The 26,129-nt window shown below is 43.1% G+C and overlaps 1 protein-coding gene across 2 annotated transcripts; it reads left to right on the top strand.

Moving 5' to 3' along the window:
• Window positions 1-239: 239 nt before the first annotated feature.
• Window positions 240-14,655, top strand: LOC311110957 (eukaryotic translation initiation factor 4E-like). Of its 2 annotated transcripts, none has more exons than XM_084153605.1 (7): window positions 240-311; window positions 1,626-1,726; window positions 6,966-7,061; window positions 7,455-7,518; window positions 9,551-9,664; window positions 10,048-10,187; window positions 13,077-14,655. In XM_084153605.1, exons 1-7 carry the CDS (start codon window positions 279-281, stop codon window positions 13,189-13,191), a joined length of 663 nt encoding a protein of 220 aa, XP_084009731.1. In that variant the 5' UTR covers window positions 240-278; the 3' UTR covers window positions 13,192-14,655. The 2 variants fall into 2 exon arrangements, with proteins under 2 accessions (XP_084009731.1, XP_084009732.1); XM_084153606.1 differs by having other exon boundaries at window positions 252-296.
• Window positions 14,656-26,129: the final 11,474 nt, after the last annotated feature.

Genomic DNA, 26,129 nt, shown 5'->3' with positions numbered 1-26,129 from the left:
AGTGCAAGATATGTAAACATTATTAAAGTGACTAGTGTTCCATTTCTTAAAGAGGCCAGTGATTTCAGTCTGCAATCAGTCTGTAGTGGAGATTGAAAGATTTGTATTATTATAATTGGAATTAATAGTGATAATAGACCTGCGTGCGAAAAGTCTACTGTCTGAGATAGTGGGCTTTCCGCCATTCACATGCTCTTGAACTAAAAAGGCTTCCGTATATTTTTGAGTGATTCGTGACGCACCAGCTTCGAACGGACAGGATAATTTTTACAGGCAAGATGGCGACTTCGGAGCCGGTAAGCGAGATCGAGGTATATGGACATTTGACGACTAAAAACTGAATGTAGAACCCATCCTGTTTTTACTTCGTTAAGTTTAATCTTATAGGGGTTAAATCTACCAGGTTTTAACGGAATATTTTCTCCGGCATCTGTGAAAGCGCGGGTGTCTGGTTCCAACATGCTCAGCAATGCTAGCGATGGATTTGTGGGGTGGCATTGGAGACTGTTGGCAGGGAGTGACTGGACATTGCTAGGTAGTTCCCAATTGGTTCATTGATTCAATATATTACACTATTACTTTGTGTCCTTTCAAATATATTGATCTTATTTGTGATTGGTTTTATTTACACGATTAAAAAAAGTGTGACATCTGGACACGTGTGTCCGTGCTGTGTTAACTAGATTGTACGTTAACGTTACCTTACTACCTGTAGCTAGCTAGCTTGCTAACGTTAACTAACTTGCTGCCATGGGGCTTGCTCATTTGAATCTGCATAAATTGACCGAATTACTAGTTGTAATTAGTTAACTAGCTACGTTAGTTGCCTATATTAGCTATACAACAGTCGGACATGATTGAATTAGCTACTTAACTAGCTACTGTAGTGGTTAACGTCAAAAGGGGTTTAGTTAACTAGTTATTAGGGAGTGAGTCATCCAGTCAACTGAAGTAGTTAGCTATCTTCTTGGCATCCGCCCCATCCAGCAGGCGCATGACTTGCGGCGAATCAATTAATCAGAGATTAAGCATATGGACGGTCTAGCTAGCTAACTAACTACTTAGGAGCTAGCTACCGAGTAGTAGCTAGTTTCAATCACATGTGGCTCTCTAGTAGTAGTAGTAGCAGCTAGTAGTAATAGTTAACTACACAAACGTTTGGCTTAGTCTCGGGTGAGCAGAAAACGTAGCTAACTAACCACATTGACAAAACACAGAGCCGACTAGCCAATGTCACCTCACATCACCTTGTTCTAGATCTTTCAAAAGTGGAAGTCTAGCTAGATCTTCAGCATCTCCTACAGAGATGTTGGTATATATTCAGTATACATGTAGAGGCATTGAATGTATCATTCAGTAGTAGAAATGGCAGATACTGACCTTTCAAAACTTAGTTTTATCTTTAATCAAAACGTTGAAATGTAGTCCGACATGGATAGAATACCTGCAAGTGTAGTATTGTTTTAGTGTCAGTAGTAGTTAGTATCCATGATTAGCCTTTATTTTGATATGATTGTGTATGTTAGGAGCTATTGGCAGGATGGGTCTAAGGATGTCAGATTTCCTGCAAACAGCTAATATTGTAACGTTACTGGTGAATGTTTTTGCTGTGTCATCCCATCCAGAAAGCACCTGAAACAGAAGAGCCCCAACCTGAAGTAATCCCCACTGCACCACCTGTGGTCACTGGTTCTGAGCAGTACATCAAACACCCCCTGCAAAACAAGTATGGATACTGTGTGTCTGTCTGCTTTTGTGCATTACAATTAGTAAATGTTCCCTTGAGACAACTTCTGGTAGTGTGGTAGTCAGTACATGCTATAATCAGTGACACAGGTAGCCTGAAACATAGGCTATTACTTTGCAGAATTCCAGGTTTATATAGCATAGCAGATAGGATTAGAAGAGATAATGTCTCCTCATTGAATCTACTCTGCCTGTGATTGCCATATTATTCACCATAGGTGAATACAGAGAGGCTACTTACTCTGCCACTGTAGCCCATTACTTACTACAGTGGAATCTCCACCAAATAGTTGAGACTTTCTCTCTGCTGTGTAAGACTTGTAGATGACTTATAAGTCTGTCCTTTAGATGTTTGGGCTGGAAGCAGTGCTTGTTTGGTACAATATTTCCACTTTGCTGACAACTGGCTGCTGATTACAACACATCTGCTGCTCAGCGTTGACACCAGGGGTATATTCACAAGGGGGAAAATGGAACAAAACAGGGAGGGAGCTGCCTGAATTTGTCCAATTGAAACACTCGTTTTCGTTGAAAAACGCAACTGTTTGGACTGATGATTACATCCCTGGGGTACTTCAACGAAAACTAGAGTTTCTATTAGACAATTTCAGGTAGGTCCCTCCCCCGTTTCGTTCTGTTGGCTTCCGTTTGGTTCCTAGTGAATAAATCCCAGGGTCATGTTCATTCATTAGGTACCAAACGTAAGGGAAATGACTGAAACAGAACTGGACTTCTGATGCGAAACCTTTTAAAACATGTTATTATTGTGTGCCCAAATGAACACAACCCAGATGGGGATACTAGGGTCACGCTCACTAGGCCAAAAACGCTTTGGTGCTTCCCAGAATGTTTCCATCCATATTTCTATTCACATGCTCACAGCTAGCTTTAACCCTAAACCTAGATGAAGAACAAAGCTGATCAAACTTGCTCTCTACAGATGTGACATTGACATTGTGATGTCACCACTTTTGTCTGTTCTGGCACATCCCATCGAGTGGCTGTCTATTCAATAGGGAGCCAGGCCATACACTACTGTAGGCAGTACACTGGGCCGGGTAGAACTGCTGACATAAAACACTGCCTCGTAGACCCACTCTAGACCTTTCTGTCTGTCCTTTCCCTGCCTCTCAGGTGGATGCTGTCCCTCCCTAACCACCGATTCTGGGTCATTCTGATGATTTAAAACTCCATAGTTCTGGTATTTTTTACTGTTTGAAAAACTTGATCCTAGACCAGTGGATTTCAGATTCTGTTCGCAGGGATTTTTCTGCCATTGACATCCTTGGGCTAAGCTTTATTCTGGGCCACCTAAGTCCACAGTTTAAAAAATAATATATATATATATATATATATATATATATATATACACACAGCTGTGGAAAAAATTGAGACCACTGCAAATTTATCTTAAATCAGCATCTCTACATGTATGACAGCCATTCCATTCCAGTGTCTGTTGAATTCCAACACAGGCACACCTCATTCTACTGAATTAGGTACTGATTAGGTGATCACATGAACCAAATCTTATTTAATGAGGAAAAGTATAAAAACCACTGCTGTGGTCATCACTATCCTCTTGCAATAGGACCAGCTGGATGGCAAAAACATTGCTAATAGTACCTCAAAAGTAATATTAATCAAAAAATAACTATTGACCATGCCAAAATAGTTGAAAAGGAAAGTTTTGAGTGAGGAAAAGAAGGGTTCAATTCTGGCTTTACTGGCAGAGGGATACAGTGAGTGTCAGGTTGCTTCCATCCTTAAAATTTAAAAGACGGCGGTTCATAAGAACAAGGTCACGCAGCAGACATTGGGGACAACAAAGCTACAGACCGGCAGAGGGCGAAAACGACACTCTACTGACCGGGATGACCGCCAACTCATTCGAATGTCACTCAACAACCGTAGGATGACATCAAGTGACCTACAAAAATAATGTCAAACGGCAGCTGGGGTGAAGTGCACGGCGAGGACGGTTCGAAACAGGCTCCTAGGGGCAAGGCTGAAGTCGTCGTGTAAAGCTAGAAAAAAGGCCTTCATCAATGAGAAGCAAAGAAGAGCCAGGCGGAGGTTTGCAAAAGACCATAAGGATTGGACCGTAGAGGACTGGAATAAGGTCATCTTCTCTGATGAGTCCAATTTTCAGCTTTGCCCAACACCTGGTCGTCTAATAGTTAGACGGAGACCTGGAGAGGCCTACAAGCCACAGTGTCTCGCACCCACTGTGAAATTTGGTGGAGGATCGGTGATGATCTGGGGGTGCTTCAGCAAGACTGGAATCGGGCAGATTTGTCTTTGTGAAGGACGCATGAATCAAGCCACGTACAAGGTTGTCCTGGAAGAAAACGTGCTTCCGTTTGCTCTGACATTGTTCCCCAACTGAGGATTGTTTTTTCCAGCAGGACAATGCGCCATGCCACACAGCCAGGTCAATCAAGGTGTGGATGGAGGACCACCAGATCAAGACCCTGTCATGGCCAGCCCAATCTCCAGACCTGAACCCCATTGAAAACTTCTGGAATGTGATCAAGAGGAAGATGGATGGTCACAAGCCATCAAACAAAGCCGAGCTGCTTGAATTTTTGCGCCAGGAGTGGCATAAAGTCACCCAACATCAATGTGAAAGACTGGTGGAGAGCATGCCAAGACGCATGAAAACTGTGATTGAAAATCAGGGTTATTCCACCAAATATTGATTTCTGAACTCTTCCTAAGTTAAAACATTAGTATTGTGTTTAAAAATGAACATTAACTTATTTTCTCTGCATTATTCGAGGTCTGACAACACTGCATATTTTTTGTTATTTTGACCAGTTGTCATTTTCTGCAAATAAATGCTCTAAATGACAATATTTTGGGGGGGGGATTTGGGAGAAATGTTGTCAGTAGTTTATAGAATAAAATAAAAATGTTATTTTTACCCAAACACATACCTATAAATAGTAAAACCAGAGAAACTGATAATTTTGCAGTGGTCTCTGAATTTTTTCCGCAGCTGTATATAAATACAATGTAGATGACTAAAAGCAGATATAAAGTATATAGAAAAGATAATGGACCTATAGTTTTTTAAATAATATAATCTTTGAGAACCAACAATTACCTAAATAAAAGATACAGGGAGAATTGGAAAGCAAAATAACACTGCATTCGCCATGGCAAAATACATAGAATTGCAGGAAATTAGCTTTAAAACTGCAAAACATGCTCAGCTCCATGGAGACATTTTTATAATTGCAGGAAATTGGCTTAAAAATCCTTTACACTGCCAAGATGGGGTCCTCCAAAATTCAGCCGTGCCTACGCCGCCTGCCATGCCCACCACATCAGCCTCTTTTTGATCTGCATTGGTTTTGGTGTTGGTACTTCGCAGCTCTCTGAATGTTACGCCGCTGCCAGAGAAAAAACAAACCGAAACCTTGCGCAACCTCTTCCTCCTTTTTGTTTTTCTGGGTGATACTAGGGACTAGGAAGTCTGGAGTCACTCAATACACACACACACACTGTATGACTCTGTTGTAGGGAGTTCTGGACTTCAACAGACTGTGTTTACGGTACGTGGCTCAACATCCCGTTTGTTTTGTATGTTCTTCAGGACCCCAACAACAATAGTGTAGACCATTCCATAATCCACAGGCTTTACCTCAACTATGACACATTAGTGTTTGTTTACACGTCTATGACCTCACTCTGGTTCACCAGACGAGTCACGCCAGGTGTTTTCTCGTCTCAACACTGGTCTTGTGTAATAATAACATATTTATCAGTGGGGCAACACTAGAGTGCTTCCTCTAGTCAACTGCTCTACTGATAGTCAGTGTGATAACTAAGCACAGGTATTTTCAGGAAGTGTCCAGGTGGGGCGTGGGTATAAATTTAGCATGGGGGGGGGCACAGGGTTCAGTCCATGCCCTATCCACCCCTCCCTCCCTCCTACCATCCCTCCCTCCCCTACTACGCTATTCCCTTCCTGGGAAACAGATGAAATAATAATGGTAGGACTGGTGAAAAAGGGAAGTGTTTGTAGCAGGGTGGATGACTGCCTGGTTCTCTGTTCTTCTATTCAACATTTATATGCATGTTACTTATACTTATATTACTTACACTTGCTGTTGTACACAATGGGGAAAAGAACAAATAGGCAATAACATAGTGTATTCAGACCCCTTGACTTTTTCCACATTTTATGTTACAGCCTTATTCGGGATTAAATCGTTTTTTCCCCCTCATCAATCTACACACAATAATACCCCATAATGACAAAGCAAAAACTGGTTTTTAGACATTTTTGCAAATGTATTAAAAATAAAAAAACGGAGATATTACATTTGCATCAGTATTCAGACCCTTTAGTCAGTACTTTGTTGAAGCACCTTTGCCAGCGATTACAGCCTCGAGTCTTCTTGGGTATGACGCTACAAGCTTGGCACACCTGTATTTGGGGAGTTTCTCCCATTCTTCTCTGCAGATCCTCTGAAGCGCTGTCAGGTTGGATGGGGAGCGTCGCTGCACAGCTATTTTCAGGTCTCTCCAGAGATGTTTGATCGGGTTCAAGTCCGGGCTCTGGCTGGGCCACTCAAGGACATTCAGAGACTTGTCCCGAAGCCACTCCTGTGTTGTCTTGGCTGTGTGCTTAGGGTCGTTTTCCTGTTGGAAGCTTCATTAAATGTAGGTCTACTGTTGGAAGCTTCATTGGTTGTAGGTCTACTGTTGGAAGCTTCATTGATTTGTAGGTCTACTGTTGGAAGCTTCATTGATTTGTAGGTCTACTGTTGGAAGCTTCATTGATTTGTAGGTCTACTGTTGGAAGCTTCATTGATTTGTAGGTCTATTGTTGGAAGCTTCATTGATTTGTAGGTCTATTGTTGGAAGCTTCATTGATTTGTAGGTCTACTGTTGGAAGCTTCATTGATTTGTAGGTCTACTGTTGGAAGCTTCATTGATTTGTAGGTCTACTGTTGGAAGCTTCATTAAATGTACTGTTATGTTTTCTTAGAATTAATCCTTGGTTTGGCTGATGAACATCAATACATAACTTTCCATAACTGTTACTGCTGTTGACCGGGACAGACAGACAGACACACACATTGACTGGTCACTCTGATAGGTGCAGAAGGTAAGATTCGCTCACTAAAGACAAATAGAAGCCTCTGTCTGTCTGTGCGGACCGGGGAGTGCGATGGGGAATCTCTGACTGTGTCCTCTCACTTCAGATGGGCCCTGTGGTATTTCAAAAACGACAAGAGCAAAAGCTGGACAGAGAACCTCCGTCTCATCGCAAAGTTTGACACAGTGGAAGACTTCTGGGCGTGAGTACTCTTCCTCTTTCTCGCTCTTCCTCATCATCCTCTTCCTCCACCCCTTCTTCCTCTCCATCCTATGATGTTATCGTGACAATCGGTGTGGGAAAAAATTGACAATTTCTGTTCAGCAGGGCATAATGTTCATTTGTAGCTAGAAATGCATTCTACAGTATGGACACACGTTTCTGTTATGTGAAGTAAAGGACTGTGGCAGTTCTATGCCATATATTGCTATCTGTGCCCTGAATGTTGTGCCTCATGACTTCTCTCCAAAAAATAAAAATGGAGAATGGCATAGAACTATCAATTGTCTCACTATCATTTCATAATCATAGTGTGTAATATTCTTGTATATCTGTAGGCCTGTGTTTAAGTGTGCCTCTTGGTTGTGTGTTGTAGATTATATAACCACATACAGCAGCCCAGTAAGTTAGGCTTCGGCTGTGACTACTGCTTATTTAAGGTAAGTGGACTTCTGAAACAAACAGTATCCCTTCAGAAGACATGTCGCTGTTCTGTACGTTGTCAAGTTAATAACATTAAATGAAAACATCAGGGCCTGTGTGCATAAAGCCTCTCAGAGTAGGACTGATGATCTAGGACAGGGTTTCCTAAACTCAGTCCTTGGGACCCCATTTTTGTTTTTGCCCTAACACTGGACAGCTGATTCAAATGATCAAAGCTTGATGATTAGTTGATTATTTGAATCAGCTGTGTAGTGCTATGGAAAAAACCAAAGGTGCACCCCTTGGGGTCCCAAGGGCTGAGTTTGGGAAACCCTGATCTAGGATCAGGTCCCCCTTATCCATATAATCTCATTCATTATGATCTAAAAGGCTAAACTGATCCTAGATCGGCACTTCTACAGTAAGACACTTTATGAATACGGGCCCAGGATGTACAGTGCATTTGGAAAGTATTCAGACTCCATCCCCTTTTCCACATTTTGTTACATTACAGCCTTATTGTAAAATTGATTTTTTTTTTTTTTCTCTCATCAATCTACACCAATACCCCATAATGACAAAGCAAAAACAGTTTTTTTGATTTTTTTTCTAATTAAAAATAAGCTGAAATATCAAATTTACATAAGTATTCAGACCTTTTACTCAGTACTTTGTTGAAGCACCTTTGGCAGCGATTACAGCCGCCAGTCTTCTCGGGTATGACACTACAAGCTTGGCACACCTGTATTTGGGGAGTTCCTCCCATTCTTCTATGCAGATCCTCTCAAGCTCTGTCAGGTTGGATGGGGAGCGTCGCTGCACAGGTATTTTCAGATCTCTCCAGAGATGTTAGATCGGGTTCAAGTCCGGGCTCTGGCTGGACCACTCAAGGACATTCAGAGACTTTTCCTAAAGCCACTCCTGCGTTGTCTTGGCTGTGTGCTTAGGGTCGTTGTCCTGTTGGAAGGTGAACCTTCGCCCCAGTCTGAGGTCCTGAGCGCTCTGGAGCAGGTTTTCATCAAGGATCTCTCTGTACTTTGCTCAGTTCATCTTTCCCTCAATCCTGACTAGTCTCCCAGTCCCTGCTGCTGAAAAACATCCCCACAGCATGATGCTGCCACCACCATGCTTCACAGTAGGGAAGATATTGGCCAGGTGATGAGCGGTGCGTGGTTTGGCATTCAGGCCAAAGAGTTCAATCTTCTTTAAATCAGACCAGAGAATCTTGTTTCTCATGGTCTGAGAGTCCTTTAGTTGCCTTTTGGCAAACTCCAAGCAGGCTGTCATGTGCCTTTTACTGAGGAGTGGCTTCTGTCTGGCCACTTTACCATAAAGGCCTGATTGGTGGAGTGCAGCAGAGATGGTTGTCCTTCTGGAAGGTTCTTCCATCTCCACAGAGGAAATCTGGAGCTCTGTCAAAGTGACCATTGGGTTCTTGGTCACCTCCCTGACCAAAGCCTTTCTCCCCCGATTGCTCAGTTTGACCGGGCGGCCAGCTCTAGGAAGAGTCTTGGTGGTTCCAAACTTCTTCCATTTAAGAATGATGGAGGCCGCTGTGTTCTTGGGGACCTTCAATGCTGCAGAATGTTTTTGATACCCTTCCCCAGATCTGTGCCTCGACACAATCCTCAACACAATTCCGTCAACCTCATTTCTTGGTTTTTGCTCTGACATGCACTGTCAACTGTGGGACCTTTATATAGACCGGTGTGTGCCTTTCCAAATCATGTCCAATCAATTGAATTTACCACAGGTGGACTCCAATCAAGTTGTAGAAACATCTCAGAGATGATCTATGGAAACAGGATGTACCTGAGCTCAATTTTGAGTCTCAAAGCAAATGGTCTGAATACTTATGTAAATAAGGTATTTCTGTTTTGTATTTTTTTATACATTTGCACACATCTCATCCTGTTTTCGCTTTGTCATTATGGGGTATTGATGAGGTAACAAAATGTGGAAAAAGTGAGGGGTCTGAATAATTTCCGAATGCACTGTACGTTGGGATCAAGCTTTGAGCTAACGTTCCCCCACCACTCTGTGTGTCAGGATGGGGTGAAGCCGATGTGGGAGGATGACAAGAACAAGCTGGGTGGGAGGTGGCTGATGACCCTCAGTAAACAGCAGAGACAAATCGACCTCGACCGCTACTGGATGGAGACGGTAAGCATCACTATCCCTAAACCTGGGTCATGTTCATTAGGAAGCAAACTGGACCGAAACAAGAAAGGCTCACTTTTGTTTTCCATTGCAAAATGTTATCGAATGTTTCCAGTTGTGTACCCTAATGAATTTGACCCTGGGCTGTGTAGTGTTCATTAAGGCACACAACAAAAACATTGCAATGGTCCAGGTTTTCCCTCCATCGTTCAGTCAGTGTTCCTCTCTTTGAAGAACACAACCCTGCTGCAACTCTTCATGACTATACTACCGGAGTGTTGTCGAATAATCTTCTGTAAAGGATGGGTCGCTAGACGGTGACTTAACAGGTAAATAACATGTTATTCATTCCAGAGTATCATGTACTAGATTTGTGTGTGTTGCAGCTGTTGTGTTTAATCGGCGAGTCGTTTGACGAGGCCAGTGAAGACGTCTGTGGAGCGGTAGTCAACGTCAGACCCAAGGGAGATAAAATATCCATCTGGACCGGGAATTGTCAGAACAAGGAAGCCATTGTGGCGATAGGGTAGGTCACATCTCTTGCCTTTTGTAAATTGGGTAAAAGTCCATCCCCCACTCCTCCGTCACCATACAGTGGGGGAAAAAAGTATTTAGTCAGCCACCAATTATGCAAGTTCTCCCACTTAAAAAGATGAGAGGCCTGTAATTTTCATCATAGGTACACGTCCACTATGACAGACAAATTGAGAGAGAGAAAATCCAGAAAATCACATTGTAGGATTTTTTATGAATTTATTTGCAAATTATGGTGGAAAATAAGTATTTGGTCACCTACAAACAAGCAAGATTTCTGGCTCTCACAGACCTGTAACTTCTTCTTTAAGAGGCTCCTCTGTCCTCCACTCGTTAACTGTATTAATGGCACCTTTGAACTTGTTATCAGTATAAAAGACACCTGTCCACAACCTCAAACAGTCACACTCCAAACTCCACTGTGGCCAAGACCAAAGAGCTGTCAAAGGACACCAGAAACAAAATTGTAGACCTGCACCAGGCTGGGAAGACTGAATCTGCAATAGGTAAGCAGCTTGGTTTGAAGAAATCAACTGTGGGAGCAATTATTAGGAAATGGAAGACATACAAGACCACTGATAATCTCCCTCGATCTGGGGCTCCACGCAAGATCTCACCCCGTGGGGTCAAAATGATCACAAGAACGGTGAGCAAAAATCCCAGAACCACACGGGGGGACCTAGTGAATGACCTGCAGAGAGCTGGGACCAAAGTAACAAAGCCTGTCATCAGTAACACACTACGCCGCCAGGGACTCAAATCCTGCAGTGCCAGACGTGTCCCCCTGCTTAAGCCAGTACATGTCCAGGCCCGTCTGAAGTTTGCTAGAGTGCATTTGGATGATCCAGAAGAGGATTGGGAGAATGTCATTATGGTCAGATGAAACCAAAATATAACTTTTTGGTCAAAACTCAACTCATCGTGTTTGGAGGACAAAGAATGCTGAGTTGCATCCAAAGAACACCATACCTACTGTGAAGCATGGGGGTGGAAACATCATGCTTTGGGGCTGTTTTTCTGCAAAGGGACCAGGACGACTGATCCGTGTAAAGGAAAGAATGAATGGGGCCATGTATCGTGAGATTTTGAGTGAAAACCACCTTCCATCAGCAAGGGCATTGAAGATGAAACGTGGCTGGGTCTTTCAGCATGACAATGATCCCAAACACACCGCCCGGGCAACGAAGGAGTGGCTTCGTAAGAAGCATTTCAAGGTCCTGGAGTGGCCTAGCCAGTCTCCAGATCTCAACCCCATAGAAAATCTTTGGAGGGAGTTGAAAGTCTGTGTTGCCCAGCGACAGCCCCAAAACATCACTGCTCTAGAGGAGATCTGCATGGAGGAATGGGCCAGAATTCCAGCAACAGTGTGTGAAAACCTTGTGAAGACTTACAGAAAACGTTTGACCTGTGTCATTGCCAACAAAGGGTATATAACAAAGTATTGAGAAACTTTTGTTATTGACCAAATACTTATTTTCCACCATCATTTGCAAATAAATTCATTAAAAATCCTACAATGTGATTTTCTGGAAAAAGAATTCTCATTTTGTCTGTCATAGTTGACGTGTACCTATGATGAAAATTACAGGCCTCTCTCATCTTTTTAAGTGGGAGAACTTGCACAATTGGTGGCTGACTAAATACTTTTTTCCCCCACTGTATATAGGCGTGTCAGTATGTTAATAAGTGAGCTGAGGATTTTCTTTCTATCCTCGATTGGAGGATTCTCAAGTGTATCCTACCGCGGAAGAGGGTTTTTAAATTCAGATTCCTTTGAAACAGGTGTTGATTTTACATTTCAGTCATTTAGCAGACACTCTTATCCAGAGCGACCTACAGTGCATTCATCTTAAGATAACTAACTAGGTGAGACAACCACATTACAGTCATAGTAAGTACATTTTTCCTCAATAAAGAAGGGATCAGCAAAGAGTTCTAATAGGAAAAGAGAAGTGCAAGCTTTATTTTTTTCCTAGCTTCAGGGGGAAGATGGTTCCACCATTGGGCTGCCAGGACAGACAAGAGCTTTGACTGGGCTGAGCGGGAGCTGCCCTCCCGTAGGGGTGGGAGAGCCAAGAGACCTGAGTTGGCAGAATGGTGTGCTCGGGTTGGTTGGGATGTAGGGTTTGAGCATAGCCTGAAGGTAGGGAGGGGCAGTTCCTCTTGCTGCTCCGTAGGCAAGCGCCAGTCTTGCAGTGGATGCGAGCTTCGACTGGAAGCCAGTGGAGTGTTCGGAGGAGAGTGGTGACATGGGAGAACTTGGGAAGGTTGAACACCAGGCGGGCGGGCGGGAGGAGAAAGCATGCGCTACTTGTTTTATTTATTTAAAAAAAAAATTATAGTACAACTAGCTACATTTCTTTTTACATGTATTTTGGGATTCCACCCCGGTAAATGTAATTTGCCTGATGACATGCTAGTGTCATCATTTCACACAAGTGCATTTGTTTCCTTTTCACCTCCTCTCCTTGCTTACTTTTGACCTTTTTCAAAAGGAGGTAAGGAGAGGACAGAGAGGATGCGAGGAGTCGAGAAAATCTCATTGAGAATCTCGCGTGCGCACACACAAAATGCAATTTGGGCACATTGAGAGAATTGTGAAGTTTGAAGGGACAATGAAAACACCAGGGCTTGTATACATAAAGCCTCTCAGAGTAGGACTGATGATCTAGGACAGGGTTTCCTAAACATTCATGGTCACAAGGTTTTCCTTCAAGTTACCCCGGGAGTGCAGAAAGGGTTTAGTTGGCAGAAATGCCATCTGTTTTGAGGACAGCACTGCAATGTTTCTAGGTCACCACTAGGTGGCAACAATGCATGTAAGACTGTACTGAGAACCAATTCATCATTCCCTCCCCCCTTTCTCTCTCTCTCTCTCCAGACAACAGTATAAAGAGCGCCTGAGTATCCCCATCAAGCTCCTGATTGGCTACCAGTCACATGATGACACATCTAGCAAGAGTGGTTCCACCACAAAGAACATGTACTCAGTCTGATCAACAGCACCCACCCCAACTCAACTACAAACCCTCTAGAGCTGGGTGATATGTACCAAAATACATATCACGATAAATTGACTGAATTATCACGATAACGATAAATTGAATAATAACTTTATAACATTAATGTGCACCACAGTTATTTTTTATATTACCCCTACAACTACTACTTTGAATGTTATAGCTATCAATTGTCCCATTAACAGTCACCCATATTAGCAAACGTATTTAATTTCAAACTTCACATTTCTCTAGTAGGGTCCTATAGGTTATCGTAATGAACGATATCGGCCAAATGTCCACGATAAGTGGTCGGTTTGGTCGGTGTTGATACTTTTCAGTTTATCGTCCCAGCTCACTGCACCCCCAACAGATTCATACTTTTCAGTTGTCAACTACTGTTAGTGTCCTTCCTCTTTACAGACGAGAGAATTGTTCAAACGTGTACGAAGTTAGAGCCGCCTCCCTAACACTTGATTGGCCGGCTGGCTAACTGACGGATCTTGTCCGGAGGAAAAGGAGATCAGCTGAAGCTGTTGGGATTTGAGCTAGAAGATCATTAACTAAATGACTTAATTTTAGAATTGGTGAGTATATGTGACTAATAATACCAGTGGCTTCCCCACTACTAGCGTAGCTGAGGAGAAGATATGTCGTTTAAGGCTTGGTTAAAAAACAGACACCTTCCTTCGCTGTAAACCCATTTCTTTTCTCATGCAGAGTTTACTATCACTTTCTGTTATGAAAAGCGTATCTCACCAACCACCCACGATAGAAAAAGTAGACAAGATTAATTTACTCAGCAGATTTTAAAGGGCAGCCAGCGTTTTAACCTGCTTTACTTGGAGGTGTTTGGCATGAGAAGGGATTGCAGATGCACCTGCTACAGAAAAGACAACAGTATCAACAACAACAAAATGTTTGTAAAAGAATAGTAGTGGTCACACGGTCTTAAATGTGGATATTTTGGAAGAAAGATCTCGTAAAGTTCCAGCCATGCTGGGATTGAGGATTCTTTGCTTGTAAAACTATGTTGAGCTATAATTTCTTTCTGCCCCCCATTTCCCTATTTATTTATGATATATACATTGAGGTTGAACTACTTAGTTGGAGGGCAACCATAAAAAAACTCAATTTCCTTACAATATCTTTTCCGTTTTGTTATTGTTATTGAGGAGGTTAACGACATGGACTACTGCTTAATATAGAACATTTTTTACAGTTTATCATAGCAAGTAAAGATGCCTGGACAAGTTTTAGGTCTGCTTCTCACCGTTTTCTTCCTACGAAAAACGGTATAACATTTCGCACTACTCTCTGGAGCTGGTGCGAGTGGAGAAGAAAGGATATCTTCCTCTCTATCCATCGTTAAATGATTTTGCTCATAATGTATCTTAATGTATATTACCTTCTTTCAAGTAAAGGTTAAGTGCTTTGCATTAAAACCAGAACCACGCCGTCTCCTTTCCTGTGTTGTCAGTTTAGTGTCACTTTCTATAGTGTTATGGTGGTGTATTCAATATGCAGATAATGCACCGGTCAGCTCTGTATAGATAATCAGATCTTTACAAAGCCTGGAGGAGTGTTTAATAACATTTTAGGAACCCTAATGTATGAACATCATACAGTATCTGCTCTTTCCCTGTGTTGAAATGCAGATGATCCTTAGCCCCGCCTACTTGTAGCTCTCAAAGGATAGGATATAGTACACTGCTCAAAAAAATAAAGGGAACACTTAAACAACACAATGTAACCCCAAGTCAATTACACTTCTGTGAAATCAAACTGTCCACTTAGGAAGCAACACTGATTGACAATAAATTTCACATGCTGCAAATGGAATAGACAACAGGTGGACATTATAGGCAATTAGCAAGACACCCCCAATAAAGAAGCGGTTCTGCAGGTGGTGACCACAGACCACTTCTCAGTTCCTATGCTTCCTGGCTGATGTTTTGGTCACTTTTGAATGCTGGCGGTGCTTTCACTCTAGTGGTAGCATGAGACAGTGTCTACAACCCACACAAGTGGCTCAGGTAGTGCAGCTCATCCAGGATGGCACATCAATGCGAGCTGTGGCAAGAAGGTTTGCTGTGTCTGTTAGCGTAGTGTCCAGAGCATGGAGGCGCTACCAGGAGACAGGCCAGTACATCAGGAGACGTGGAGGAGGCCGTAGGAGGGCCGCTACCTCCGCCTTTGTGCAAGGAGGAGCACTGCCAGAGCCCTGCAAAATGACCTCCAGCAGGCCACAAATGTGCATGTGTCTGCTCAAACGGTCAGAAACAGACTCCATGAGGGCCCGGCGTCCACAGGTGGGGGTTGTGCTTACAGCCCAACACCGTGCAGGACGTTTGGCATTTGCCAGAGAACACCAAGATTGGCAAATTCGCCACTGGCGCCCTGTGCTCTTCACAGATTAAAGCAGGTTCACACTGAGCACGTGACAGAGTCTGGAGATGCCGTGGAGAACGTTCTGCTGCCTGCAACATCCTCCAGCATGACCGGTTTGGCGGTGGGTCAGTCATGGTGTGGGGTGGCATTTCTTTGGGGGGCCGCACAGCCCTCCATGTGCTCGCCAGAGGTAGCCTGACTGCCATTAGGTACCGAGATGAGATCCTCAGACACCTTGTGAGACCATATGCTGGTGCGGTTGGCCCTGGGTTCCTCCTAATGCAAGACAATGCTAGACCTCATGTGGCTGGAGTGTGTCAGCAGTTCCTGCAAGAGGAAGGCATTGATGCTATGGACTGGCCCGCCCGTTCCCCAGACCTGAATCCAATTGAGCACATCTGGGACATCATGTCTCGCTCCATCCACCAACGCCACGTTGCACCACAGACTGTCCAGGAGTTGGCGGATGCTTTAGTCCAGGTCTGGGAGGAGATCCCTCAGGAGACCATCCGCCACCTCATCAGGAGCATGCCCAGGCGTTGTAGGGAGGTCATACAGGCACGTGGAGGCCACACACACTACTGAGCCTCATTTTGACTTGTTTTAAGGACATTACATCAAAGTTGGATCAGCCTGTAGTGTGGTTTTCCACTTTAATTTTGAGGGTGACTCCAAATCCAGACCTCCATGGGTTGATACATTTGATTTCCATTGATCATTTTTGTGTGATTTTGTTGTCAGCACATTCAACTATGTAAAGAAAAAAGTATTTAATAAGATTATTTCATTCATTCAGATCTAGGATGTGTTGTTTAAGTGTTCCCTTTATTTTTTTGAGCAGTGTAGTATGATTGACTGGGTGGCTTTTTCTTTTTGTTGCCATATTGCTTACACACCTATCCCAACATGTAGCAGCTAAACAAGTGCTTAGGTACTAGGGGTTCATTTAGAATTCAGTAGTGAGCTAAAGGGTGTATTTCAGATACAGTTTTTCCAGATGGTCAAGTTCTTCATTGCCTGTAGGAGACTCGGGAACCACACCAACATGATACTGTATAAACATCATCTGTACTAAAATATGGATTTAGAATGCACGCTTTGTACATAGCAGGCAAATTAACATCAAGTAATCCTCTGTCAGTGCACACACCCAACAGTCCTTATTCCTTCAAAGCCCCTACATTCATGCAGCTATCCGTCCAAGGCTAGAGTCAACAACACTATGACAAGGTTTCCCAAACCTCTCCGGTTCAAACTCCACCTGACTTACCTGTTGACCTACAGTACACACTTGTCCTTATGCAAATACCACCTGGGAGCCAACGCCTGTCAACACCCCACAATGCCATGGTAATGGTGGGACAATACCTACTGTCTGCACTTAACAACACTGATATGAGTCATACCTGTGTTCTAAGAACACTTGATACTTGTGTTCCAGAGATATGCATTTGTTTTTTACATTATGTTTGCACATTTCCTCAGACAGTTGAGCAAGTGTGAAGAGACATCGGTACTTGTTTCCACATCTTGCCACTTATGAGTGAGGCAAGGGGGACGTTTTTGTGAACGCAACAAACTCCCCTGCCTTGCAACATTGATATACAGTATTAGGGTTGACCCCAACCCACAGTATATCTAAGGAACGACTATACTTAGAAGACTCCCTTGATCTATGTTGACATCCTTTTTTACTGACTTCTTCAGAGCTCTGTCTTTGAAGTTGTGTACATTAAGCTACAAGTACACAGGAGAAACCTTGCAGCGTTCCTACACACACACCGTTATAACGGCCTACACCAGGGGTGTCAAACTCATTTTAGCTCGGGCCACATGGAGGAAAATCTATTCCCAAGTGGGCTGGACCGGAAAAATCATGGTATATATAACTTAAAAACAACAACTTCAGATTGTTTTCTTTGTTTTAATACGATCAACATACAACATAAAGCTGGAGCCTGAGGACAGTGTGTCCAAAATAGTACAAGCACAACATCACTATTAATCATAAAACACGTCAAGTTTATTTGAAAATTCTAAAGAAAAAGAACACACAAACACACAATGCCTCAGTGATTAACAGAACTGTTTCACAGATCACAGAACTATATCAGGGTGTCATTTCTCAGGCAGAAATGTAGATAAAAATAATGAAATCCTGTTCCCCAAACAAGTGCAAGAACCACAGAGTCAAGAATAGGTTAAATATACAAATAAAATAGAATCAATTAAAAACAATAGCACATCAACATAAAAACATATAAACATAAAGCTGGAGCCTGAGGACAGTGTCCAAAAGCACAACATCACTATTAATCATAAAACACCTCAAGTTATTTGAAAGTTCTGAGGACAAAGAACACACAAACACACAATGCCTCAGTGATTAACAGAACTGTTTCACAGATCACAGAACTATATCAGGGTGTCATTTCTCAGGCAGAAATGTAGATAAAAATAATGAAATCCTGTTCCCCAAACAAGTGCAAGAACCACAGAGTCAAGAATAGGTTAAATATACAAATAAAATAAAATCAATTAAAAACAATAGCACATCAACATAAAGCTGGAGCCTGAGGACAGTGTCCAAAAGCACAACATCACTATTAATCATAAAACACCTCAAGTTATTTGAAAGTTCTGAGGACAAAGAACACACAAACACACAATGCCTCAGTGATTCACAGATCACAGAACTATATCAGGGTGTCATTTCTCAGGCAGAAATGTAGATAAAAATAATGAAATCCTGTTCCCCAAACAAGTGCAAGAACCACAGAGTCAAGAATAGGTTAAATATACAAATTAAATAAAATCAATTAAAAACAATAGCACATCAACATAAAAACATATAAACATAAATCTGAAAGCGTTGCTCAAACTCCCTTAACAGTCCCGTTATTTTATCTTTGAACCGCTTCATGTCTGCCACATGTTGGGTCGCGCACACATTTTTCAGACAGGGCAAGTGAGCTGCATCACCACCGGCAAGTTGCGTCTCCCACAATGACAGCTTCAACTTGAAAGAACGTATGCTGTCATAATACTGCGTGACAACTTTGTTGCGCCCTTGCAGCTGTTTGTTCAAGTTATTCAGGTGCTCTGTAACATCCACCATAAATGCAAGGTCCTGCATCCATTCTGCGGAATGAAATTCTAACACTGGTTTGCCCTTTTCTTCCATGAACTGTTCAATTTCTTCTCGTAAATCAAAGAAACGCCTCAGCACAGCACCTCGGCTTAACCATCTTACCTCAGTGTGGTATGGCAGGCCATAGATGTGGTCTTTCTCTCTGAGAAGGCTGTCAAACTGACGGTGATTCAGGCTTCTGGATCGGATGAAATTAACAGTTTGGATGACCACCTTCATGACGTTATCCATCTTTAATGACTTGCAACACAAAGCCTCCTGGTGCAAAATACAGTGAAAAGTCAAAAAATCACGTCCTCCATTTGCAGATTGCACTTTCTCTCTGAACTTTGTCACAACGCCTGCTTTTTTCCCGATCATTGAGGGCGCACCATCTGTAGCCAGGCTGACAGCGCGGGACCAGTCCACTCCGACCCTGTCCAGCGCGCCGACGAGTGCGGTAAAAATATCAGCTGCTGTCGTTGTATCTGTCATCGGCACCAACTCCACAAACTCCTCGGCGACGGTCAATGTGTCATCAACTCCGCGGATGAAAATGGCCAGTTGTGCAACATCTGTAATGTCCGTGCTTTCATCAATTGCAACCGAAAACGCAATAAATGACTTTACTTTTTGCTTCAACTGGCTGTCCAAATCCACTGAAAGATCGGAAATCCTGTCTGCAACTGTGTTTCTTGTCAGGCTGATATTTGCAAAAGCCTGCCGCTTTTCAGGGCACACAATCTCCGCTGCCTTCATCATGCATGTTTTTACAAATTCACCCTCACTAAATGGTTTTGAAGCCACTGCGATTTCATTAGCAATGAGGTAGCTAGCTTTCACTGCAGCGTCACTGATGTCTCGGCTGTGAGTAAACACAGACTGCTGTTTCTTCAGACCCGCCAACAGTTCATTCACCTTCTCTCATCTCCGCTGTCCTTGAAAGTTGTCATATTTGTCGGCATGAAGACTCACATAGTGGCGACGAAGGTTATATTCTTTCAGCACTGCAACATGCGCTGAACACACCAAACATACAGCTTTCCCATTCAATTCCGTGAATAAATAGGATGACCATTTTTCTTGGAACACTCTGCACTCTGCGTCCACTTTTCTCTTTTTTGACAGAGACATATTGGGGCAATGAGGGTGCCAAAGCACATAATGTTAAAAGTAGAAGCCCTAATAAATATTGCGGGCAAAACAAAGTAGCTCATTGGCTGCACGTGCTTGACCTACTTGCTCTGCCCCGGTATAAACAGTTTGCTTGCTTAACACAATTGCTATTGCGCCATCCAGTGGACGCAATTGGAACAGCAGTTTATTTTATTGAAAAATTGCAGCGCATTTTTATACTTTACAAAATTATTATTATTATTATTATTATTATTTTTTTTATCATCTCGCGGGCCGGATTAAACCCGTTTGCGGGCCTGATCCGGCCCGCGAGCCGGACGTTTGACACCCCTGGCCTACACACTATAGCACCATTTATATCTGCTGCTAACATGCGTCCTGATCTTGTCCGTTTACACTTATAAGATCTGATCACAATGCATCTTTTAATCAACTACACCTGTCTGAAAATGTGAGCACGATCCAGAATGAAGATATGATCAGGATGCATGTTAGCACCAGGTGTTAACAGGGTACTGTCTCCTAGCAACAGGTATTAACGGTACTGTCTCCTAGCATCAGGTATTAACAGGGCTGCTATCTCCTAGCACCAGGTATTAACAGGGTACTGTCTCCTAGCACCAGGTATTAACAGGGTACTGTCTCCTAGCATCAGGTATTAACAGGGTACTGTCTCCTAGCATCAGGTATTAACAGGGCTGCTATCTCCTAGCACCAGGTATTAACAGGGTACTGTCTCCTAGCAATAGGTATTAACAGGGTACTATCTCCTAGCACCAGGTATTAACAGGCTACTGACTCCTAGCACCAGGTATTAACGGCTGTAGTTTTGTAGAAATTTTGAATAATAATCTACATTTATAAATCTGACTCCATTATTATGGGAATAAATGCAACAGGACCTGTGCATCTGGAGGATATAGCAAGATAGCGAATCATTGCATCATCGACTCAGTATGACTCTAATGAACATGTGTCTATCTTGCACTGTTGTGCAGTTATTAAGAGGCTAGATACAGTGGGGAAAAAAAGTATTTAGTCAACCACCAATTGTGCAAGTTCTCCCACTTAAAAAGATGAGAGAGGCCTGTAATTTTCATCATAGGTACACGTCAACTATGACAGACAAAATGAGAAAAAGAAATCCAGAAAATCACATTGTAGGATTTGTAATGAATTTATTTGCAAATTATGGTGGAAAATAAGTATTTGGTCAATAACAAAAGTTTCTCAATACTTTGTTATATACCCTTTGTTGACAATGACACAGGTCAAACGTTTTCTGTAAGTCTTCACAAGGTTTTCACACACTGTTGCTGGTATTTTGGCCCATTCCTCCATGCAGATCTCCTCTAGAGCAGTGATGTTTTGGGGCTGTCGCTGGGCAACACAGACTTTCAACTCCCTCCAAAGATTTTCTATGGGTTTGAGATCTGGAGACTGGCTAGGCCACTCCAGGACCTTGAAATGCTTCTTACGAAGCCACTCCTTCGTTGCCCGGGCGGTGTGTTTGGGATCATTGTCATGCTGAAAGACCCAGCCACGTTTCATCTTCAATGCCCTTGCTGATGGAAGGAGGTTTTCACTCAAAATCTCACGATACATGGCCCCATTCATTCTTTCCTTGACACGGATCAGTCGTCCTGGTCCCTTTGCAGAAAAACAGCCCCAAAGCATGATGCTTCCACCCCCATGCTTCACAGTAGGTATGGTGTTCTTTGGATGCAACTCAGCATTCTTTGTCCTCCAAACACGACAAGTTGAGTTTTTACCAAAAAGTTATATTTTGGTTTCATCTGACCATATGACATTCTCCCAATCCTCTTCTGGATCATCCAAATGCACTCTAGCAAACTTCAGATGGGCCTGGACAAGCAGGGGGACACGTCTGGCAGTGCAGGATTTGAGTCCCTGGCGGCGTAGTGTGTTACTGGTGGTAGGCTTTGTTACTTTGGTCCCAGCTCTCTGCAGGTCATTCACTAGGTCCCCCCGTGTGGTTCTGGGATTTTTGCTCACCGTTCTTGTGATCATTTTGACCCCACAGGGTGAGATCTTGCGTGGAGCCCCAGATCGAGGGAGATTATCAGTGGTCTTGTATGTCTTCCATTTCCTAATAATTGCTCCCACAGTTGATTTCTTCAAACCAAGCTGCTTACCTATTGCAGATTCAGTCTTCCCAGCCTGGTCCAGGTCTACAATTTTGTTTCTGGTGTCCTTTGACAGCTCTTTGGTCTTGGCCATAGTGGAGTTTGGAGTGTGACTGTTTGAGGTTGTGGACAGGTGTCTTTTATACTGATAACAAGTTCAAACAGGTGCCATTAATACAGGTAACGAGTGGAGGACAGAGGAGCCTCTTAAAGAAGAAGTTACAGGTCTGTGAGAGCCAGAAATCTTGCTTGTTTGTAGGTGACCAAATACTTATTTTCCACCATAATTTGCAAATAAATTCATAAAAAATCATACAATGTGATTTTCTGGATTTTCTTTTCTGAATTTGTCTGTCATAGTTGACGTGTACCTATGATGAAAATTACAGGCCTCTCTCATCTTTTTAAGTGTGAGAACTTGCACAATTGGTGGCTGACTAAATACTTTTTTTCCCCACTGTACGAAGCTAATCCTGGAGACTAATGTTCTAGCATTCATTTATTGAGGCAAGCAGATCAGAGATGTCAAGGTGGTATCCAAGTATGTGTATAGTGTAATTAACAACTATCAATAGACCTACTAAATTATTGGAATTTTTTTATTCTATTTTATTTCACCTTTATTTAACTAGGCACGTCAGTTAAGAACAAATTCTTATTTACAATGACGGCCTACCAAAAGGCAAAAGGCCTCCTGCTGTGACGGGGGCTGGGATTAAAAATAAATAAAATATAGGACAACACACGACACGACAAGAGAGGTGTGTTTCAGACCCCTTGACTTTTTCCACATTTTGTTACCTTACAGCCTTATTCTAAAATGGATTTTTTAAAATGTTTTCATCAATCACAGAATACCCCATAATGACAAAGCGAAAACAGGTTTTTATAAATGTTTGCAAATTTATTAAAATAAAGAGCAGAAATACCCTTTGCTATGAGACTTGAAATTGAGCTCAGGTGCATCCTGTTCTCATTGATCATCTTTGAAATGTTTCTACAACTTGGTTGGAGTCCACCTGTGGTCAATTAAATTGATTGGGCGGCGCACAATTGGCCCAGCGTCGTCCAGGGTAGGGGAGGGAATGGCCGGCAGGGATGTAGCTCAGTTGATAGAGCATGGCGTTTGCAACGCCAGGGTTGTGGGTTCGATTCCCACGGGGGGCCAGTATAAAAAAAAAAAGATGTATTCACTAACTGTAAGTCGCTCTGGATAAGAGCGTCTGCTAAATGACTAAAATGTAAATGTAATTGGACATGATTTGGAAAGGCACACACCTGTTTATATAAGTTCCCACAGTTGACAGTGCATGTCAGAGCAAAAACCAAGCCATGAGGTAGAAGGAATTGTCCGTAGCACTCCGAGACAGGATTGTGTCGAGGCACAGATCTGGGGAAGGGTACCAAAAATGTCTGCAGCATTGAAGGTCCCCAAGAACACAGTGGCCTCCATTCATAAATGGAAGAAGTTTGGAACCACGAAGGCTCTTCTTAGAGCTGGCTGCCCGGCCAAACTGAGCAATCGGAAGAGAAGGGCCTTGGTCAGGGAGGTGACCAACAACCTGATGGTCACTGACAGAGCTCCAGAGTTCCTTTGTGGAGATGGGAGAACCTTCCAGAAGGACTACCGTCTCTGCAGCACTCCACCAATCAGGCATTTATGGTAGAGTGGCCAGGCGGAAGCAACTCCTCAGTAAAAGGCACATGACAGCCCGCTTGGAGTTTGCCAAAAGGCACCTAAAGGACTCTGACCATGAGAAATAAGATTCTCTGGTCTGATGAAACCAAGATTGAACTCTTTGGCCTGAATGCCAAGCGTCACGTCTGGAGGAAACCCGGCACCGCTCATCACCTGGCCAATACCATCCCTACGGTGAAGCATGGTGGTGGCAGCATCATGCTGTGGGGATGTTTTTTAGCGGCAGTGACTGGGAGACTAGTCAGGATTGAGGGAAAGGTGAACGGAGCAAAGTACAGAGAGATCCTTGACGAAAAACTGCTCCAAGGTGCTCAGGGCCTCAGACTGGGGGCGAAGGTTCAACTTCCAACAGGACAACGACCCAAAGCACACAGCCAGTGGTGTGAAAGTGTTTGCCCCCTTCCTGATTTCTTTTTTTTTTTGCATGTTTGTCACACTTAAATGTTTCAGATCAAACACATTTAAATATTAGTCAAAGATAACACAAGTAAACACAAAATGCAGTTTTGAAATGAAGGTTGTTATTATTAAGGGAAAACAAAATCCAAACCCACATGGCCCTGTGTGAAAAAGTGATTGCCCCCTACAACCTAATAACTGGTTGGGCCACCCTTAGCAACAACAACTGCAATCAAGCATTTGCGATAACTTGCAATGAGTCTTTTACAGCGCTGTGGAGGAATTTTGGCCCACTCATCTTTGCAGAATTGTTGTAATTCAGCCACATTGGAGGGTTTTCGAGCATGAACTGCCTTTAAGGTCATGCCACAGCATCTCAATAGGATTCAGGTCAGGACTTTGACTAGGCCACTCCAAAGTCTTCATTTTGTTTTTCTTCAGCCATTCAGAGGTGGACTTGCTGGTGTGTTTTGGATCATTGTCCTGCTGCAGAACCCAAGTTCGCTTCAGCTTGAGGTCACGAACAGATGGCCGGACATTCTCCTTCAGGATTTTTTGGTAGACCGCAGAATTCATGGTTCCATTTATCACAGCAAGTCTTCCAGGTCCTGAAGCAGCAAAACAGGCCCAGACCATCACACTACCACCACCATATTTTACTGTTGGTATGATGTTCTTTTTCTGAAATGCAGTGTTACTTTTACGCCAGATGTAATGGGACACACACCTTCCAAAAAGTTCAACTTTTGTCTCGTCAGTCCACAGAGTATTTCCCCAGAGGTCTTGGGGATCATCCAAGATGTTTTCTGCAAAAATGAGACGAGCCTTAATGTTCTTTTTGCTCAGCAGTGGTTTTCGTCTTGGAACTCTGCCATGCAGGCCATTTTTGCCCAGTCTCTTTCTTATGGTGGAGTCATGAACACTGACCTTAACTGAGGCAAGTGAGGCCTGCAGCTCTTTGGATGTTGTTGTGGGGTCTTTTGTGACCTCTTGGATGAGTCGTCGCTGCGCTCTGGGGGTAATTTTGGTCGGCCGGCCACTCCTGGGAAGATTCACCACTGTTCCATGTTTTCACCATTTGTGGATAATGGCTCTCACTGTGGTTCGCTGGAGTCCCAAAGCTTTAGAAATGGCTTTATAACCTTTTCCAGACTGATGGATCTCAATTACTTTCTTTCTCATTTGTTCATGAATTTCTTTGGATCACGGCATGATGTCTAGCTTTTGAGGATCTTTTGGTCTACTTCACTTTGTCAGGCAGGTCCTATTTAAGTGATTCCTTGATTGAGAACAGGTGTGGCAGTAATCAGGCCTGGGTGTGGCTAGAGGAATTGAACTAAGGTGTGATAAACCACAGTTGAGTTGTGTTATAACAGGGTGGCAAACACTTTTTCACACAGGGCCATGTAGGTTTGGATTTTGTTTTCCCTTAATAATAACAACCTTCATTTCAAAACTGCATTTTGTGTTTACTTGTGTTATCTTTGACTAATATTTAAATGTGTTTGATGATCTGAAACATTTAAGTGTGACAAACATACAAACAAATAAGAAATCAGGAAGGGGGCAAACACTTTTTCATTTACATTTACATCATTTAGCAGACGCTCTTATCCAGAGCGACTTACAAATTGGTGCATTCAACTTATGATAGCCAGTGGGACAACCACATTTTTTTTTTATGGGGGGGGTAGAAGGATTACTTTATACTATTCCAGGTATTCCTTAAAGAGGTAGTGTTTCACGTGTCTCCGGAAGGTGGTCAGTGACTCTGCTGTCCTGGCGTCGTGGGGGAGCTTGTTCCACCATTGGGGTGCCAGAGCAGCAAATTGCTTTGACTGGGCTGAGCGGGAACTGTGCTTCCGTAGAGGTAGGGGAGCTAGCAGGCCAGAGGTGGATGAACGTAGTGCCCTCGTTTGGGTGTAGGATCAGAACCTGAAAGTAAGTAGGTGCCGTTCCCCTCACAGCTCCGTAGGCAAGCACCATGGTCTTGTAGTAGATGCGAGCCTCAACTGGAAGCCAGTTTCACACC

The sequence above is a fragment of the Coregonus lavaretus genome (genome assembly GCF_964263955.1).
Source record: "Coregonus lavaretus genome assembly, chromosome: 36".
NCBI lineage: Eukaryota > Metazoa > Chordata > Actinopteri > Salmoniformes > Salmonidae > Coregonus > Coregonus lavaretus.
Note: the sequence above shows the minus strand (reverse complement) of the source record. Positions and strands in the feature narration are given on the sequence as shown.